General features: G+C 39.7%; 1 protein-coding gene across 1 annotated transcript in view; it reads right to left on the reverse strand.

Annotated features, from left to right (window-relative positions):
• Nucleotides 1–17,063, reverse strand: part of LOC131083873 (ras-related protein Rab-10-like) — a 32,163-nt gene extending 15,100 nt beyond the window's left edge. The window contains exons 1-3 of the mRNA XM_058024897.1: nt 16,904–17,063; nt 10,909–10,969; nt 7,655–7,793 (exon numbers count right to left, since the gene is read on the reverse strand). Of these exons, the coding sequence (XP_057880880.1) occupies nt 7,655–7,793; nt 10,909–10,969; nt 16,904–17,063 (360 nt within the window). The remainder of the gene's footprint in view (nt 1–7,654; nt 7,794–10,908; nt 10,970–16,903) is intronic.
• Nucleotides 17,064–20,549: the final 3,486 nt, after the last annotated feature.

The raw sequence follows: 20,549 nt of genomic DNA on the forward strand, positions 1-20,549 counted from the left end.
TTAAAACCTCATTGATTTCAAAAGGAAGAAAAATCTACCTTTTTGACCTTGTCTCCTTCTCTGTTCCTCTAATCCACTCGCATGCATGATGACTGTGAAATGCACTGGGTTTTTCACATCAGTGTTATTTTAAGATAAGTCATTGTAACTATACGTGACTAGAATAATGACAAGAAAAGGGAATAATTCTGCAGCAGCATGTGGAATTTGAAAACTGACATTCATTGTGAAAATCATAACATTTAAAACTGCTTTTGGTACTTAAATGGAGGACACTGAGGGTCTCAATCTAAAAACAATTGAAGCTACTGTAGTTGATGCCATGGCTTTTATTCTGGAGGTACATGCTCCCACAGCTCCCTGATGACTCAAAAGGCCTGGTCTCAGGCTGCAGATCTCTCTACAGGGACTTTGATGAAATCTCTGATCTCTGTCAAATGCTTAACTTTTGTAAATTTGCTATAAGACAAAATCCCCTACAACCATACACAGAAAAACCTCTATTCATTAAAGGATGAGAGAACACTATTTTTAGTCTGCTTCTACTTTTATAACAATTTGAAGACTTCATCAGTAGGCAAAATTTAATATTAAGGGACACTGTTTCTTTTTTCTTATTCCATTCTCCTCTTAGAATCATCTAGACTTATTTCATACCCACAATTTACTAAAATGAAGTAAACTTCATAAGAGTACAAAGTAGAGGCCTAAAACAATGAAGTATTCTAACCTGGATTAATAGACCAAAACATTGGCTGTTTCAGAATGCATTGAAGCTTCACTCATTAAAATCAGTGGCTCTCCTACATAAAACCACATATATCAGTCCCAAAATAGGCTAAATAGAAAATTAAATCTCATTATGTAATCAACCTTTAATTTGGAAGTATACTGAAGGTTGATGAAGGTTTTACAAGTGACATTTGACTTCACTGCGAAGTTAATGTCTAGAGGGAAATATTTTTATACTGCATGCACAAACCAACTAAATTAATTCTGTAGCTTAATTTCTGTATTAACAGCACAAATTTTTGCAGTAGGAATGTTCTTTCTAAACAGCTTCAAACAATAACAACATTTAAATGAGGTTTGAGGTACCAGGCCTTTCAGGAAGTATTTATTACTACTACCAATCACAAAGTATTTATTTCTGCAAACAACTGCTGTTTCTACATCAATACAATGTATTAATGTATTTTCACTTTGTCTGGATCCTCCACCAAAGCATTTATGGTTCTCCTTTTTTAAAGATGGTATCTTGCAGTTTCATGCATTTAGAAAACTGAAGACTGTTAGTCAAAATTATGTCCGTTTTAAATTCTGAAAACTGATTATGTAGGACGTCTTAAAAAATTAAATCAATATGTCTAGGCAGAAGTTTTACCATGCACTCAGCTGGCATAAAAACTGCATGGATACACTGATTTCAACTGTCCAAAAATATGGCTATTCAGTGCTTCCAAAAGCTTGCTGTATATTTTCATGCTCTATTATTTATAGCTCAGGAATAAGCTTTCCAAATGCAAAATCTATAGCTAAAAAGATGAAGGCTATTTTACAGTTAAAATCCTATTATGCAAGTCAGCACTGAATAAGCTCATAGACTCAGGAAACATTTTCCCCCCATATTATGGAAAAGTACTATTAAAAATCATCAATTTCATCAAGACAGAAATAATTTTTTTCCAGATAAAGTTTTACTCCAGTATCTCAAAAAAATGCAAATTTTTGGTTCACTCCCTCAGCTTCTCTTTGCATTTTAACATTTCAAAGTTCACATTTTACTGAAGGTTAAAACAAATATAATCTGAACCTGGAGAATACCTACAGTACTACATTTTGAGAAGGAAAACATCATCATTGTATTTTTCTGAAAAAAATGGAGCCAAGAGATTTACTGAGAACTGACCAAGTCTTCTCAAGTGTTTCTCACAGCTTGGAGCCACCATGTTTTGGCAGAAGGGTTTTTTACCCACTGGGTTCCCAGCCAGCTGGATGTGGCAGCAGCAGGAGCCAGGCTGCTCTGAGCAGTGGCCACGGGAGGGAGCAGCAGCAGAGCCTCAAAGTGAGCAGTGCCACATCCTGGACTCGGAACACCGGACACTCACATCACAGTCCCACAGCCTCTGTAGCACACTGCTGACAGGGGCCACCCACCCATGCCCTTCACCCCACTGCTTAATGTCCACCCAGCCAGGGAAACACACAACCTCACTATGAGGCTACTCACAGAAATCAAAAATGCAACAGCGAAAATATCTTGCTCATTCCTTTTGTATATAATTTATCTGGGGATTTGCGTGGGGTTTTTTTCAAATGTCAGGTCTTTTCTTCCTACGGATTTTATTTTCCAGAAGTGCTGTGAATTTATGTGTGTATGAAAAGTAGCAGATACCTTTTCTATGAGAAAACTACACCATATCTGTACTTAGAGACTACTGGAAGAAACTATCCCTTCACTTCTTAAATGGTGAACACAGACCTACCAAGAATGATCCCAACCTCCCCTGCAGCAAACTCCCCATGATGATTACGAGCTCCCCCAGAGTCCTCACATAAAGTGGATAGATATCCCTCTATCCAGGAATGCATCTTGCAGAACACCACAGTGTCCCTTCATCACATCTCCAGGGTGTAGCTGTGAAGGGCTGCTTGACAGTGATGCTCATTAATTACAGTTTGAAAAGGCAACAGAAGTTTTTTTTGTAGGTCCAAACAGTGAAACTGAGAACCCATACCTGACAAATAAACTATGGGAATTCTTAAATAGTCTGTATTTGAGGAAGAAATGTAGCTTTTCACATTTGAAGAAGATGTACATGGTCAAATATCAAGATGAAGGCAGAGCTGGAGCAGGCCATAAAACTGGGAAACTTCATCTTCTTATTCATTAGACAATGACACTAGAAACCTACCCTTTGCAGTATGAAGAACAATTTGTTAGAAATAGATTGTCCTCGTGTCCTCATGAAAGCATCACAGGAGCAGTGTTCATATTAGGATTGCCAAACATGTCTCTTCCCACATATTTTCCTAAGTGCTACCTTATGACCTCAATTACAAATGCCTGATTTCCAGGACTTCGGTGGAAATAAATGACTGATCAAATTTACTTGTCTACTAGTAAATTTAGAATGCATTACATATAAACCAATTTATCCCAAACCCAGGACTACAGACAAACCAATTTAATAAAATGACAAGGGCAAGAATTTTAAGTTCTAATCAGAGCCATAACAACAAACCTATCTATGAACTGGGACAGTTCATTCTTTTGACATCAAGCTTTCCCACCAGAGGAAGAAAAACTGAGAAGAGTTTCTAGTCAAACTAATTCGCACTTGTAAAGCAGTTTGCTGTGCTGCTTTTATTTAAGTATGATGCTGAAATACAGTCTAGTCTCCCAAATGCACCAGAGGAACCAAACCAAAAAAGGCCACTGTGCGGAAATGAGAGAAACTCAATAATTCATACAGTTCATATCCTGGTTGAGGGATCACTCCTTCAGGTAGGACAAATAGAAAGTTAATGTATTAAAAAACCACTAAACTATTGTCACCAAGACTTGCTCAAGAAAAGAAAATTATCTTCTCCATGCAGAAAATTCTGTGATAGCAAACAATTTCCAACACAGAGATAACTATTAGGAGCTGGTATTGCCACCTTGATGGCCACATCAGGAGACTAGCACAATTAAAACCAATTCAAGGTATGTAGAAGTAAAGTATGACCTACCATCTATGTCAACCATTTTTGGAGACCCAGAAGCTAATGAAGTGATTTAGCTGGCAAGGAAAACTTGCCAACTTCTAGCTAGCTTCTTGAAGTTAGCTGGTCTAGTCTTCCACTCAAAGATGGGCCAACTTCAAAATCAGGTCAGGTTGTCAGGTTGCTCAAGGCCTTGTTCAATGGGGTTTTAATTGCCTCCTTTAAGTGATCCTCTCAGTGCACCTATTTGAACATTTGAGCCACTCTGTTGTGAGGAACCTTTTGCCAATGTTAGCTGGAATCTTGTTCAAAATATCCTGGAAAAAACTGTTTTCTGCAAAATGATTTGGTACACAGCTGCTTATTTAATTTTCAAAGGCCAAGCAGCATCAGCCTTTCAGAGCAGGTGCATACAGTAGCTAAAAGCCAGGTCAGCAGGATGAACACTTTCACAATTTGGACATAACCTGCAATTCTACAAATAAAGAATGGTTTCAGGTTCCAAAGTTATCTTCCTGCAATTACCATGCTCCTAATGAATGCATTACAAATCCAATATTCCTGTATTGGACTTGCTAGTAACATCCTAAAATATTAATCTGTGTATGAGTATATTTTTCTAGCAAGCTTTTAAAAAGTACAGTTATGTTACTTAGTTCCCTCTAGTTCTGAATTCAAATTTTACAGCAATACAGACATGGAAGCATATTTGTGTCTTGTACTTCCTTGGACAATAATTCATTTTTAATAGTGAAGCTGCTGTATTCCACACTTAAACTAACTGAAATATAATGAGAACATTACTGGTAATCTGATTGTAATTGCACTGACTGGCCAGTTTTTATAAAATCAATGGGAGTTTTTAAGAGTACTAAATTGCTTGGATTGTTGTTTTCAACTGTTGCAAAAATGGCTTAGCACACTGAACAGATTTTTAAAAAACTTTCTGTTTTAAAATCTTTATGTGCAAAGAACCAAAAAATGAGAGCATAATGTAATAACTGAATAGCCTCCAAAATTCCTGTTTGACTGGTTCAGGTGCAAGCTTTACACCTATTAGCCTGGTATTTAGTGAAGTCTGGATTCTCTCTGTTTCCCTTTTAAAAACTTATTTATTTTTTCTACACTTGCATAATTTAAAAGGTGCTGTAACAACAGCCATTTTAATTTTGGGCATTTGTAGGGAATTAAATACTGGTTTACATTCACAGACCAAAGCAAGTGCAAGGAATGTCACCAACCTCCAGGAAGTAATTAATTTTCATGAAATGCCCTGTCTTTTAACAGTTATTGCTTAAAAACATTTCTTTTGCAATGAATAGCCCCATATATTTTCACCAAGACACTTCAGAAATTGATATCCCACTAGGACTAAATTAAATTTTTTATTACTATCTAGCTCTATTACAACACTAATTGCTGGTTTTGAGATTGGTACAATCAATCATGCAATTTACATTCCTAGAAATTGTTTTAGACTGAGTATTTTTCCATTTTTTAACTTTAAACTTACAGAAGTACCTTCAGATTTTAAGAATCTGAAGGTACTTCTGTAAGTACCTTCAGATTCTTAAAATCTGAAGGTACTTTAAGATTAAACAGTCTAAGTTTCAATACCTTGAGTACATCTACACGAAAGCTTTTAAAATGTCACAGAGAGCAGGCCTGTGCAAGTGTCATTTCCTGACTGACTCAATCAGATCTAAACCTGCATGGTGGCCACAGGAGCTTCTCTCATCCTTCCCTCCACCCTGGCCATACAGCCCTGATACCTTCTTGCTGGTTATGGCTGTGCACTGTAGGCCACTGAATCCATCACCCTGTTGATCCAACTGAAGATGATGGGACAATATGACCCCACTGGAGCCAGTGTGAAGCCAGAACAACATTTTATGTTGAAAGATAGATAGATAGATAGATAGATAGATAGATAGATAGATAGATAGATAGATAGATAGACAGACAGATGGATAGATGGATGATAGCTAGACAGACAGAAAAGGATATATGCAGGTAATCTACATTTTCAGTTTCAGGTAACAGTAAAATTCCTATCATACTGTTTGCTGAGCTAAATCTATGTTAGCCATGAAACTGTACAACCAGTGGCATATCTGGCTGTGACTTTTGTTTGGCCAACAGAAGAAAGGCACATGCTTTTTTAAAAAAAGTAAAAAACAGATGTGTTAAAGTTTGTGCAGACAAGCCAATACGAATATTGTGTCATCGAATCTCCTTTGTAGCACACTACTGAAGTTAGGCTTTGTTACCACTAAGACTTTTAAGATGCCTCTAAGGTCAAGAACAATGATTTACTAGGTTACCAGAGTAATGTTTTTAAAAATGAGATAATGTGCATGCAATGTTTTCCTAAGGGTATAAGATATCCCATATATATACTATTGGATATATGATCATGTGTAATTCATTAATTCAGCTGTATACTGAGGCTGTGAAGAGAGAAAATAATGCATTTGATGGTTTTATTTCAAGCCCCCTTTCCCAAGATGAAAAGCCTCCTTTCCCATCCATCCCCACCAAATCACAAGAGTATTAAAAAACTTGCCTTAAACTTTACTTGATTTTGATCAATGGAGAGCACTACCTTGCTTGTATTCTTACACCACCTTCCACAAGCATACTAACTACAAACTGCAGTGCTACTGCTGAGGGGCAATACCACTGCTCCTTACAGCCTCCTCAGGAGGGAAAGTAGAGAGAATGATACTGATCTTTTTTCCCAGGTATCAAGAGACAGGACACATGGGAATGGCTCCAGGTTGTGCCACGGATATTCAGACTGGACATTGGGAAGCATTTCTTTACTAAGCCAGTGGTCAAACACTGGAACAGGCTTCCTAGAGAGATGGTCAATTCCCCAAGCCAAATTAAGAGGCATCTGGAAAATGCTCTTTATAATATAATTTAACTTTTGGTCAGTGCTTAAGTGGTTGGGCACCTGGACTAGATGATCATTGAAGGTCCCTTACAGCTGAACTATTCTAGTCTAAAACTGCCTTGCCTCTACCTAATAGAGAACACATTCAGAGAGACCTACCAAAAAAGACTTGGAATACAGGGTTAGAGTCAGCTGAATGATCTCCTGTCTAAGGGCTTGCCCATGCCTCTGTCCCTTCACACTGTTTCCAGACACTCATCTTCTGGTCTTCCCACACTCTTACCGGTTTACCTTCCTGAAGCTCCAGTAAGTGTCAGACCTTTCTATGAGCCTTTCAAACTCACTAATAGATCAGAAAAACCACTCAGCTTCTTTTGCTGTGTTAGTTTTCTACCACATTAAGAAGTCAGAGCGAAGCACAGAGGGCTCAGACAAGCTCTAGTGGAATACATACCCTGTCTGGCAGCCATGTGCTGTTGAATCACTTCCCATGTCACATGAAAGCACGTATTTCTGACTGCAGCACCACGAGCAGCTGAGCTAACCAAACAGCCTCCCACCCCACTTCCTCCCTCTTGAAACCATCCTCTCCAGGAATATGCAGCAAGGACAAAGAGGATATTTAATTCCTTTGATCTTGGGATGAGGTAACTACACTGAAGTAATGAAATTAGGAAAGGGAAATCACTGGCTGTGATACAGAATTTTGATATGGAATCTAATTAAAATCCCAGGATGAGCTCATGCAGATATCTGTGCATAGCCACACCAGTGACAAGAGCACAATACAGCATGCACAAAGAGGGACTGGAAGCTATGTTTTAGAAGTACTTCAGAAAACATTCCTCCATGAACATGGGCTTGCCTAAATATAAACCATGTTCCAGTTTCAGATGACAGTAATTCTACTATCATACTGTGTGCTGAGTTAAATGCAAGAAATTCTGATTAGAAACATACAGGAACAAGAATACCTCTCATGCAGTCGTTTAAAATGACACATTAATTACCTTCATTTAGTGATCAATTGCTGACAGATATATTTACCTCATATATGTCATTTATCCAGATTGTTATACTTTGAAAACTCTTCAGATTCGTGATGTCGTATACGAGAACAAAGCCTTGTGCGCCACGGAAATAGCTGGTACTAAGTGTGTGGAACCGTTCCTGGCCAGCAGTATCCCTGAAGGAAATTGTGACAAATCACACACATACAAACAAACAAACAAAAAAGAGATTATCAGACTGCAGAACCCCCAAGAAAGATTACTTTACTTTAGGGAGTCTTGTTCAAATTTTAAATAATGTACTCTAACACGAAAGGAAAAAGAAAAAACACAGATGACAGAAAATCTGGGTGCCAGATATAGCAATTAAAAGAAATACACTGGAAATTCATTCTGTATGATACAGCCCTACTATGGAAGCCAAGCCAGTGGCTGAAACCTGAGAGTAATGTCAAGTCCACCATTCCTTCTTTATATAAATAATTCAGGTGATAAAAAGATAAGATGTCAGATGACATCCCTATATTTTGACAACCCCTTTCTCAACTGTGATACAAACAACAACCTGGTTTAGATGGAAGACAGGTTTTGGGAAAAAGCCATAAAATATAAGGATATGCTCATTCTTACATGATGATGCCAAATGCCAAAACTTGAGGAAACAAAGACAAATGGGATCCCTCAATCTGCTTCAGGAGATGTTGGCTACAAAGCACCATCCCTGAAATGTTTCTACACTACTACACTAAGTAAGAGGAACAAATGAGACAAGCTCCAAGCTTTGTCCCAGTCCCAGGGACATGACATCACTGGCATGAGTGAAACCTGATGGGAAATAAAATTACCAAGGAAGGTGCATGGCCAGTGGAAGCAAAGTCAGGTGACATGGAAAGAATACAGAGATTCTCTCTGCCATGTAGGGAGAAACTCTGTGTGGAGTTGAAGCTGGCAGAAACATGGGAGACAAAAATTATTTTCAAATATATGAATGGCAAAAGGCAGTGTAGAAATAACATGAGCTCTTTACAGGATGAGAATGATCACCTCACCTAGAGGGACATGGACAAGCAGAGGTGTTTAATGTCTTCTTTGTCTTCAACACAGATCTGACAGACCAAGGGGATCTCAGCATCCTGAGCTGGAGGACCATGACTGTGTGAATGATCAACACCCAGCTGATCCTGAAATTGTGTGGGATCTGCTTCTCCAGCTGAATCCCTGCAAACCCATGAGGCCTGATGGAATTCATCTGAGAATTCTCAAAAAGCTGGCTGATGTCATCACAAAGCCTCCCTTGGTTTTTAAGCAGTCTTGGGAGTCTGGAGAGGTCCCAGCTGACTGGAAGATGGGTAAAGCTGTCACAGTTTTCAAGAAGGGCAAGACCCTGGAAACTACAGGCCTGTCAGTCTCACTTCAGTGCCCAGTAAAATAATGAAAAATATTATTCTGGGAGATAAACCTGCACGACAACACAGTCATTTGCCACAGACAGCACAGCATGCCGAAGTCCTGCTTGTTGAACCTGACTTCCTTCTCTAAAATGGTAATCCACCTAGTTGATCTAGGAAAGCCAACAGATACGATCTCATTGAACTTCAGCAAAACTTTTGGTACTGTCTGTCACAGTACCCTCCAGACCAAATGTCCAGCACAGAGCTGGATAGCCACGCTCAGTGATGGGTGAGCTGCTGGCTCACAGGCTGGGGACAAAGGTTACAGTGAATGGGGTGATCAGGCTGGGGTCTGGTCACCGGTGGGGTTCTGCAGGGCTCCATCCTCAGCCCACTGCTCTTCAACATCTTCATTAACCACTGGGATGCAGGATTCAAAGGGACATCAAGTTTGCCAAAGATACTAAATTGGGAGAAGCTGTTGACTCCCTCCAGAGCAGAGAGACCCTGCAGAGAGACCTGGACAAATGAGAGGACTGGGCAATCACCAGCTACACAAAGTTTAACAAGGGCAAGTGCCGGATTCTGCACCTGGGATGGGGCAATCCTGGTTCTGTGTACAGACTGGGGAATGACTTGCTGGAAGGCAGGGCTGCAGAAAGGGACCTGGGGGTCCTGGTCACTGGCAATTTGAACATGAGCCAGCAGTGCCCTGGCAGCCAGGAGGGCCAAGCATGTCCTGCACTGCATCAGGCACAACAGCACCAGCCAGGCACGGGAGCGGATTGTCCTGCTCTGTGCACTGGGGCAGCCTCACCTCAAGTGCTGGGGGCAGTTTTGGATACCACAATATAAAAAAGGCATTAAACCCTTAGAGAGAATCCAAAGGAGAGTCATGATAACAGGGGAAGCTATACAAGGAGTCTTGGAGGTCACTTGGTTTGTTCAGCCTGGAGGAGACTGAAGGGAGACCTCATTTCAGTCCAATTTCCTCACAAGGGGAAGCAGAGGGGCATGTGCCAATCTCTTCACTCTCATGACCAGTGACAGGACTTGAGGACATGGCCTGAAGCTGAGTCAGGGGCAGGCAGGCTGGCTATCAGGAAAAGGTTTTTCACCCAGAGAAAAACCTTTGTCACCTATTGACCATGACGAAAGTTCAAGAAGCATTTGAACAATGTTCTCAGGCACACGGTGTGATTCTTGGTGCCCTGTGCAAGGCCAGAAGTCAGACTTAATGATCCTGATGGTTCCCTTCCAACTCAGCATATTCTATGATTCTATGAATTATGCCTTAAGAAAACTATAAACAAGCCTCTATTATTTTTGCATTAAAGCCTGAGATGAAATAAGTGCAGATCAAATACTGGTCAGATAATTCGTACACAGATTTACTCCTTGACAAGTTAAATACTGGTATATAGAGATAATCTTCAGTACTAGATGCCTGGAGAGCCAGGTGTCAGAAGCTCTACATAACCTTTAGAAAAATTTGAAAACCATAAAGAGTGCACGTTGCCAAAGATTCCTCTTATCAAAAGTAATTTTTCTTGTTGACCCTTTTGAACATATATTTGATGGGCAATGAAATGTAACATCTTCTTGCTTTGTCACTTTCCTCAATGCTCCTACACAATTAAATACACTTCAAAGGGATCACAGACCTGCACTTGTTTGCATGCTGCAAGTTTTATTGCTAATGCAACCCAGTGACAGCTCTCTTTTTAATGTACATTAGTTGTTGCAAAAAAATAATACTCTCCCAGGCTAAATTCAATTTTTAAAATTTTCTAGTAGGAGCACCTGCACATTATGAAGTCACACAATTCAAAGTAGATGAGATTTTTCACGTCATAATGCCATTTAGTTCCTTTCTTTTGTGATACTAATTAAAACTTACCATATTTGAAGTTTCACTCTTGTATCATTAAACATTACTGGCTTTACTTTAAAATCAATGCCTAGAAGAAAAAAGGAAAATCTGTAACATTTCTCATAATAACATGGGTTCTCTTTGAAGATTGTTTTTTAGCTCTAGTTATCATGCAATTTTAAACAGAAAGTGAAAAGGAACAATACCATAGAAAGAATAACTAGCCAACCACATACACTCAAAATGGAAGCTTTAAAAGGAAATTATTCACTACTGAGTGCCAATACATTGTACAAATACAATAGAAAGCAATGCCAATACCAAGCAAAGAAAGGGCAGGTCAAAGTAAAGGTGAAGATACTCTGAAACTACAATTAAGTATTACCATGGATTGGCAAGGGACATGACAGCAGTTTCATGGCCTATGCACAGCAGCACATTGTGCAAATACACTGGTGATTTTCAAGAGCATGGCAGCTATGAGTGGGAAGGTAAAAATGCTTACAAAGCAGCTGTCACATGTGCAACACAATTTTTCTGTCCTTACTTCCAAATCCCTAAAAAAATATCCAGGTGTACATGAGCAGAAATAGGACTGGCCTGTACACATTAAATGCAAAGCCAAACATACATGGGATTTAATTCAAAATGAAGAGGAATGGCTCTACAGGCTAAATCAGATCCAGAAAGCCAATGCTAAAAGCAAGCATTGACACTTAAAATCAATGCACAATCTCTCCGTACACTACAGATCCTTCCTCAAAGATATTTTCCTTATGATTGATAGTGTTTTCCTTTATTGAATTGTCAAATTAGTATTCCAGATGTGTTAGATGATACCTAGATTTATGAGCTGTTGAAGTTCCAGTTCTAAAATTAGAATCTGCCAGCTATCACTGCTATCTTACAGTGACATATTTTTACAGAGTAAAGCATTGTTTCTCCTATTACTTCATTGTTTGAAATACCATTTGATAATTTCCATGACTGCTTTTGTCCCCCACTGAAAAACAACTGGGCTCTTTTTGTCAATTATAGTAAATGAAGTTAAGGTAACATTGTGACAGCTGACCATACAGTCTGGGCAAAATTCCATAAGATCAAACTACAGCTACTTAAAATGACATTGTCTTTACACCAATAGTAATGTCATTTGAAGGAACCAAACAGATTGAAAAATCACAAAAATTTTAAGTTGATACCACTGAACTGACTTCTGTAAGAATGTGCAAGCCAAATAACTTTATCAAAGGAAAGCGCCCATGGCAGCAAACCAAAAATGGAGAGGAAATACTCCCTTCCTTTTTACTGACAGATGCATTGTGCACAAAATTTTGACAAGTACACTCTCACATGCATGCACTCACATGCACTTTCAATGCTATTACCATTTTTTTGTGAGTATGTGGTAAGGGACTTGAGGTGGATTTTAAAAATTATTATGATAATCATGTCCTCCACTTGATGAATTTTCATTGAAGCTTCAATGAAAAGGAAAGACGAAATAATATAATTGCTATTGGTAATTAGTATTACACAAAGCTTCCTTGATGGAACTAATATTGTCAGAAGGAAATGTGATTTAAGTAAAATTTGCTCATGTAAGGGGAAATTCCAACGTGATGGAAAACATTTGCTCCTGAAATTCACATGGTTTTGTTTAATTATCTGTATTATTTTCTACAATTGATGTTGAAGCAGTTGAGAGGGACAGAGTATACACTGGGAGGCTGGAATGTCACTTAGAAATGGTGCATTGGGAACACAGCAAAAAATTATATTCCAGACAGGGATTACCACAACTATAGGGAAAAGCTCTTATTTGACATACATTTTAATAATAAATTGCTATAAGCTTTTTAAAAAAAAATGTAAAAAGGGAAGCAGAGTGCTGAATCAGACTAAAACTTAATCTAAATTAAAATCAGGCATATTGACTTCTTAAGTCAACTTCAAAATTTATTGACCTAAAAGGTCAATGAATGTTAGTGAAAAACAGAAGTCAATATGTTCTGCATGCATGAATTGTTCATGTCTTTATATGAAATTTCCAGCAAACTTAGCAAATTGGAAAGACAGACAAGAAAAATGAGATACACAATGCCAAAGACAGCTCACGGATTTCAGATGCTTTTAAGGCCTACCTGGTATATAACCTGATCAACATAACAAAGCAAGCATTGATTACAGCTCTTGAGATAAATGTTATTGGAATGCAACAGCATGTACTTGCTTCTTTTAAGCTGTCAAATAAAGCCAAGAAGGAATGATGCTGCGTGCAAGCTCTGATTCTGGTTGTTATTTCCAACTTTTATAGCCATGAAAATTTATTTTCTTTATATTCCAAAGAGTAAATAATGCCCATACTAGGACTGAAGCACCTTAAAGACAATTAAATCCAGAAAGCATAAAAATAGTGAGCCACAGGGTAATTCAGCTGTGAAATGCCCCTCTCTTCCCTCCCTCTGGCCAACTGCAGAAGTCCTCTTCAAAAAGGTCTTTTGCAGCTGGCCTGGAAAATCACACAACACTTTGCACCCAAAAAGAGTTGGTGGGCTCCCAACAGAAAATGCTCAATAACGTACGTCTATCCAAAGGAAATGCAAGTTTGAGTAGCTTAGCAGGACACAAGAGTGAAAACATGGACAGAGGGCAGTGAATGCCCCTGTGCAGGTTCTACCCAGCCCACTGCCTGTCATACAGCATCTCCAACTCCAGGAACAGGGAAGCAGTTCCCAGCAGCTCCTGCGCCCAAACTGGGCAAGGGCTCAGTGAGATGTGGTGGGTTGTTACTCCTGTTACTCCTAACCCATATTTAACCCCTCCTAGTTGCTGGTGCATTACTTGCATCAGATTCTTTTCTGAACACGTCAAGCAATGCCTGAAGTAGAGACATGTCTGAGCAGTCACAAGTACTGATAATTCCTGGTTTGCTGAAAAAAGAAACTCATGGGATAAGACGGTTTGTTAGTAAAACAAAGAGTGACAAAAATATCCAGTTTTGTTAAAAAAAAATTAGTATGTGGATTGCTACTGGCGTTCTTAACACAAAGCACATTTACCTTCAATATGGTTCATTTTTGTTGATTACTTTATTCCCTTCTAAAGTAAATATCTGGGAATCTACATAGACTTTTTAATCCAAATGTTGAAGTTTTACCACTTTCAACTATAACAGATTTGGGAGGACTCACAGCTCTGCAGAAATGTTTCTCACAGAAAACACAGGGGCTGAATACAGCAACCATAACACAGCAAAATAACCTCACAGCCTGTGAGATCACAGTTCTGTTCACTGGTATACAAGGAGGTCCTGCTGTTCACAAACCTCTATGAATTTATAAGCAATACTATTGTTTAAACAAAACCATTTATTCTTTACAATCTATTCATAATACAATGCATCCACCTTATGATGCATGTAAGTTTAATTAGAAAACTGTAACTGCTGATAATTTTTCCAAACTATGTCATTGAAGAGGAGGAAGGGCACTCAGCCTTGAGTATTTAAGTGCTGCATTAAAAGCTTTCAATGAAAGTTTTACAGTGGATGTATTTTTTGCATTTTCTCATAGAATACATAATTTTAGAAACTACCAGAGCCTACTACAAAATGCTTGTCTGGTTTTTTTCTCCCCTGCAATAACACTAAGATCTCTCCTAGTAACACAAATCTGTGATTCATGATGACATAAAAATGAGACTTTCAACAACCTTTTAACTTCTGTGCCTATGACCCTCTGCCACCAAGGAAGGGGATGGCACACGATCTTGTCAGGGAACTCAGGAAGTTGCAAGACTGCACAGTCAGGATAATCTTCCCTCTACCCAAATCACTGTTTCAATTGGACAGGTGAACTGAAAAATCACCTGAGAGCAGTTGAGCATTTAATAGGCTGTACAACAGAAAGGAATCATTTGACTGAGACGCCTGATGAAGCAGGCATCCAAATAAAACCAGTTATTTATTCCAATGGTTATCAACAGTGAGGAAGGAGACATCACAAACTGAGAAAACACTATGTGTCTTCTTCCTTTACATCACTAGGAGCCACAATCTCTAGGGAATCCTCTCCATTGCAGCTGTCTCCAGGAAGAAGGAACCTTCCACTTCCAACATTACTCTTTTGGAAGACACCACTCACAATCCCACTTGTTTTCAAAGTCCCAGCACTAAAACACAGGGTAAAATGGAATTAAATGGAACACAGTATTTCAGAAATAACTTTAAAAACATATTCAGGTAGCAAATACCATGTTTGGATTATTCATTAACATTCCAGATAAGCGTTTTTAAAAAAAAGTTTTTAAATATCTCAATAATAGGTGTCACTAATGAAACTAAAGAGATTAATCTTAGTCCATAAACTGCCACAAAAACTATTATCTTCACTATTCCTTGAAATAGTTCAAGTCACAACTTGGGAAATACATACTTAATAGCATATAAAAGTTTTTTGAATCTGCAGTGGACTGAATCAGGTGTAAAAGAAATTACATCTCAAAATAGTCATCTCATGGTCAGGAATCTCCATGTAAACCACATCAACAAAGCTGTTATTTATTTTTACAGCCATTCTTTGGGGTTTCTTGCTAAGCCTTGCAACAAGTTGCCTATTATTAGGATCAATTTCCTGACCTTACTGTTGCACTCTTCCCTCTTTGTCTGTGCTGGTATCAGAAACTGCTTTGTAAGAAAGGGTAAGAAAATAAAAAGTGGTTAAAGTTCAGCCATTCTTATGTGGGCTGTCAAGTCATCTTGTGTACATTAAGTATTCCCTGAACCAACTACTGCCACAGCTACTGTCTGGGATTTAATTCCACTATGACAACTCCTTCCAGATTGAAAGATGCGTAAATGAACTATGCATATTCCAAATGCAGTAATACACAATTTCCTGGCATAATTTAGTTTTTTTCTTCAAAATCAAATCAAATCTAATAAAAGAAAAAAAATATTCTTACACACAAACTCTTAAAAATCAAAATTTCCCAATGAGGATTTGGGAAAATGTCCACAGCAAATCAAACCACTGTGCTCATATAACACATCTTCATGCTGGAGACAAGGATTTCAGCACATGGACAGGGCAGTGGGGAGCTCCCCATCACCCACCAGCTGCAGCATGCCAGCACAGAACTGACATGGTCTGGTAGGGTTCATGATTTCCATCTTTGCAACAGCTCTGCTTTAATCATCATGCACACTGCTAACTACAATAGAAGATATCCTTAAGCTATTAAAATTATAAACATAAAGTTAAAGCCCTTTCTAGCCTGAAATATTGATTAACTTTGGGCTTTTTACTGACATCTGACAGCTCTCTGAGGTTGGTACGTGAAAGGAGGCTGTTGCCAGGTGGGGATCGGCCTCTTCTCTCAGGCTACAAGTGAAAGGACAAGAGAAACTAGTCTCAAGCTGTGCCAGGGAAGGTTTAGGTTGAACATTACAAAGAATTTCTTCACAGAAAGCATGATTAGACATTGGCATGGGCTTCCCAGGGAGGTGGTGGAGTCACCCTGGCTGCCCAGGGAGGTGTTTAACTCTGGTTGTTATTTCCAACTTTTCAGTGAACGGTCTGTTTGACATGGCAGTGTTTGGTCACAGGTTGGACCCGATGATCTCAGAGGCCATTTCCAGCCTAGCTGATCTGGGGCTCTGTACGGTTTTCTCTGCACCTGCACCGATGTACAGCAGCAGGGCCTCAGTGGGCAGTAAGAAGGAGCAAGTCTTCACAAGTTTACCCCAGGAGCAGGTTCCCAACGCCCAGACGAGCAGCAAGGACAGTGTAACAAGCCAGCTTTTGGCAGTGGCTCTGGAGCCAGCGTGACACACGTCCTGACACCCCGGCAAAGGTTTAAGCCGCTGGAGGCGGCTGCAGACCTGCACAACTCAGCGCACGGAGGTTTGACACCTCTTGACAGCGCCGGTCCTGCCGAGTGCCAGCCGCGGGCACCGGGAGGGGAGGGCGAGGGGCGGCAGCGAGGCGGGCGGAGGCGCACGGAGCAGGCGGGCACTCACCGATCGTGGCCATGTACGAAGTGGCGGGAGAGCCGGCGGGAGGCGAGCTGGGCTCCGTGTACCTGCGCACGATGGAGGTCTTCCCCACGCAGGACTCTCCGGCCATCACGATTTTCACCAGCAGCGGCCGCGACTCCGCGGCCGGGCCCAGCCTCGCCATGGCGGGCGCCGAGTGCCGGCCGGGCCGGGCCGCGCCGGGGCGGGGCGGGAGCGGGCCCGGAGCCGCCTCAGCGCCAGCCACTGCCCCGCGCCCGCGTTATGAAATTATGCAAAGATACTCCCTTTTTTTTGTTGTTTTTTAAAGAAGTTTCATCACCAGGGAGGAAGCGGGGAACTTGCACAACCCCCATGACGCTTCCCCCGTGAAGTACAGAAATAAACAGTCTGGTTTCACATTGCTTCCTAGAATTAGGTCAGAGGCAGGGGAAAAAGGTTTTAAGAATTTTCTCTTTTTCACTTTTAATTTATCTGACAGTCAAAGTGACCTGTAACACACACACATACACAAAACCCAAACAAAAAACCCCCATATCAGCAGTGTAGGTTTGCTGCATGTGTGTCTGGATGTTTTTTTTGCCAGAATCCCACATTGTCCAGATTATAAGGCCATGGCTATTTGCCAGCATGGGCAGGGAACTCATCCAGTGTCATAAATTTAGAAACAGGATATATTTGAATGAAAAGTGCTAACGTATGTTTGCAAATATTTGTGTCTATCTAGGCCTGCAATGACTTCCCATGGGATTTCACCTTCAACCCTTCAAGCAACAACTTGATGACTTTATGTATCAGAGCTGTAGATGTGACACATTGGCTTTCTGTGGAGGACAATATAAGATTCAGTGAGCTCCACCTAGCATGATTCAGAATGACAAAATCAGGACCATCAAGGTTGGAAGAGCCTTTTGGGGTCATCCAGCCCTATCATCAACCCAGCACTGCCACTGTAACCCCCAAACCACTAAACTTTATCACCAGGACCAGATACAGACGCCTCCTAAGTAACTCCAGGGATGCTGACTCCACAAATGTCCCCTTATCAAAGGCCAAGTATTATTTCAGGTTTATGTCTCCCTCACCCCTCACACCAACCTGCACCTCAGCTTGCCAGTATTGGTCTTGGTTAGCTTTAGGACTTTGTGGTAGAAAATCTCCAAAGGATGTCATCAGCCTTTTTCTCAGTAACATTTCCTTCATTGCTGGAAAAATGAGAATTTTTGTGACAGGCTGAGAAATAAGGAGTAGGAAACAACAGATGAAATCAACTGCTGAGTTTGGTGGGCTTTTTAGGAATGATCTCTGAAGCGTGCAAAAACCCCAATGCTAGAAAAAAAGGCATCAGTGAAAGTGTTTCCATTAGGGACAGAGTAAGGTTGTGTATTGAGGACTCTTAATACATTCTTGAGCAACTGTTGGAAAAAGTTGAGCCCACAGGACACTTTCAGGTGACATCTCACATTATGAAGGTGTTTTGGGAGCCTGACTTGTACAATAAAGCAGCAGGCATGTGGCTTGCTTGATTCAACAAAATAAAGGCTAGGGGGGGAATATGGCTACTGTTTGCCAGGGATTCAACTAAAAGGAGGCAAAAAAAGCTGTATAAAATAAAGACTATAGTGAGGAGATACATACACACTGACCATGAATATGGCTAAACCAAAACTTGTGAGTGTTCTAATGATATTTCAGAAAATTCTTGCAGTTGAGGTAACTGAAAGAAAATTCTTCATAAAGGCAAAACAAGAAGAACGTGTTGGCAGGCTGTAACTGCCTGCAGTAGGGAAGGAGTGGATTTCATAAACCAGAACACTTCTTGTGAGAAAGATCCCCTGCTATCTCAGCAGCCCCGTGAAGTTCTGCTTTCCCATCCGGAAATTTGAAGTTACCATTGTTTATCCCGAATCTGAGGGAAGATCAGGTGCTGGCATCTTCTGCTATTTCTCATGGGTCAGAGGTGGTGATGTGGATAGGGGAACTCCGACACAGATAATGTAACATCAGCAGGCACAGACAAGTGCATGCATGTGGGCAGCACACTGCTTTACAGATGCTCCTTAAGGCTTTGCCTTTGCTGTGGAGCCTTCTCGATTGCCTGCTCTGAGGTTGTCCTTCTCAAAATAGCTTTCTTCAAAGGCAGGCAATGCTGCAGCTGCCTGCAGCACTTAGATTTACATGTGAGCCTGGACTGATGGTGTTAACAAGGATGCTACATTAGCTCAGTCTTTACCCTCTGCTGTCTGTTAGGCCAACCAATTTCAATAAAAAGGCTCTCTATAGCATTTTGTACATTCGAGTGTTGATTTATGAGCCATGCGCAAGGCAGGATTCTAGCCAAATTCCTAATGAGACTCCAAATACCCGGGGTTACTGCTGCTCTCAGTGAGTTACAGTATCATTTTTCCTCATATTCCTATCCACAAGGGGACAGTCTTTCCATCTCTTACCACCGACTGAAACCATTTAAAAGTTAGCTCCTTGAAAAACTACCATTCAATGAATGAAATTTATTTTTTTAAAATACATGTTTCGTGCTTCAGAAAAAAGTTCCAGAACTTTATATATATGATATTACTGTACTTACAGGGCTAATCATAAGCAAAGTTAGTTTAATGAAGCTAATGACTTGAAAATAATGACTGTGGCTACAAAATAATCAGTGCAAAGCACAAAATGAAGTTTCCATTATGCTTATTTAGGTATCTTTGGAAAAGAATGTATTTTCTTCTCATTCAGCTTTTTTGATTGTTCACTGACGTTTCTTGACTCTACTCAAAAACATGATTAATAGTACAATAGTACTCGTAATAAAGACATAATTTTAAAGGGGGTTTTAGTGGAAGAATTTGAATTTTCATACAGAAAAATTACTAGATTTATTATAATTTTATAAAAGTTTAGATTATGAAAACATCACATTCATTTTTCTTCAATATTTGTGAATTGTTCCAGTTGCTCTCATAGATATGATTCTTACGTTTTTGCTTGTTACCTGAAACATTCAGTTTAGAAATAGCTGCTTAATTTACTCTGAGTACAGAATACTTTGGGTGAAGCAGATAATACCATAATTTTAAATTTTCAAACTGCTCACACCTCCTAATTTTCACTATGTGACATATAGCCCCAATCTCTGCTGATAAGATGATAAAGCAGCTGATTTTTCATAGAGCCAAAACCCCACAAAAGTGGGCCAATTCCTCACTGCTGTTACAGAAAGTACTGTAAAGTGCTCTGAATGCAGGAAGGAACCACAGAGATTCTTTAGCAAAATATTTAATGCAAACCATGCAGCATAATCTTGTCACTAACCCTGCTTTGCACATACTTGCTAGCTACCATCATTAAAAAATAAAGCTTAGGAGAAGAAATAAATATGAGCCAAACATGAAGAAGCATTCTTTTGAAACATAATAGTATTGTTACAGATGCCACAGGGTCCTTAATAAATGAAGCTTCCTCCTTCATGAAGTAAAGCTTACAAAATATTGCAAAGTGGTTCAATGTATTCCATCTGAAATTATTTCAATTGGAATATTAGAATACTAATGCAATTACAAATATTAGCAGCATATTCATGAAAGTTTTCCTGAGCTGGAGATATAAGCTAAAAATGATAATGAGAAGAGTGAGGCTTAATTTGGATTTA

Source organism: Melospiza georgiana, chromosome 1 (assembly GCF_028018845.1).
Source record: "Melospiza georgiana isolate bMelGeo1 chromosome 1, bMelGeo1.pri, whole genome shotgun sequence".
Lineage (NCBI taxonomy): Eukaryota > Metazoa > Chordata > Aves > Passeriformes > Passerellidae > Melospiza > Melospiza georgiana.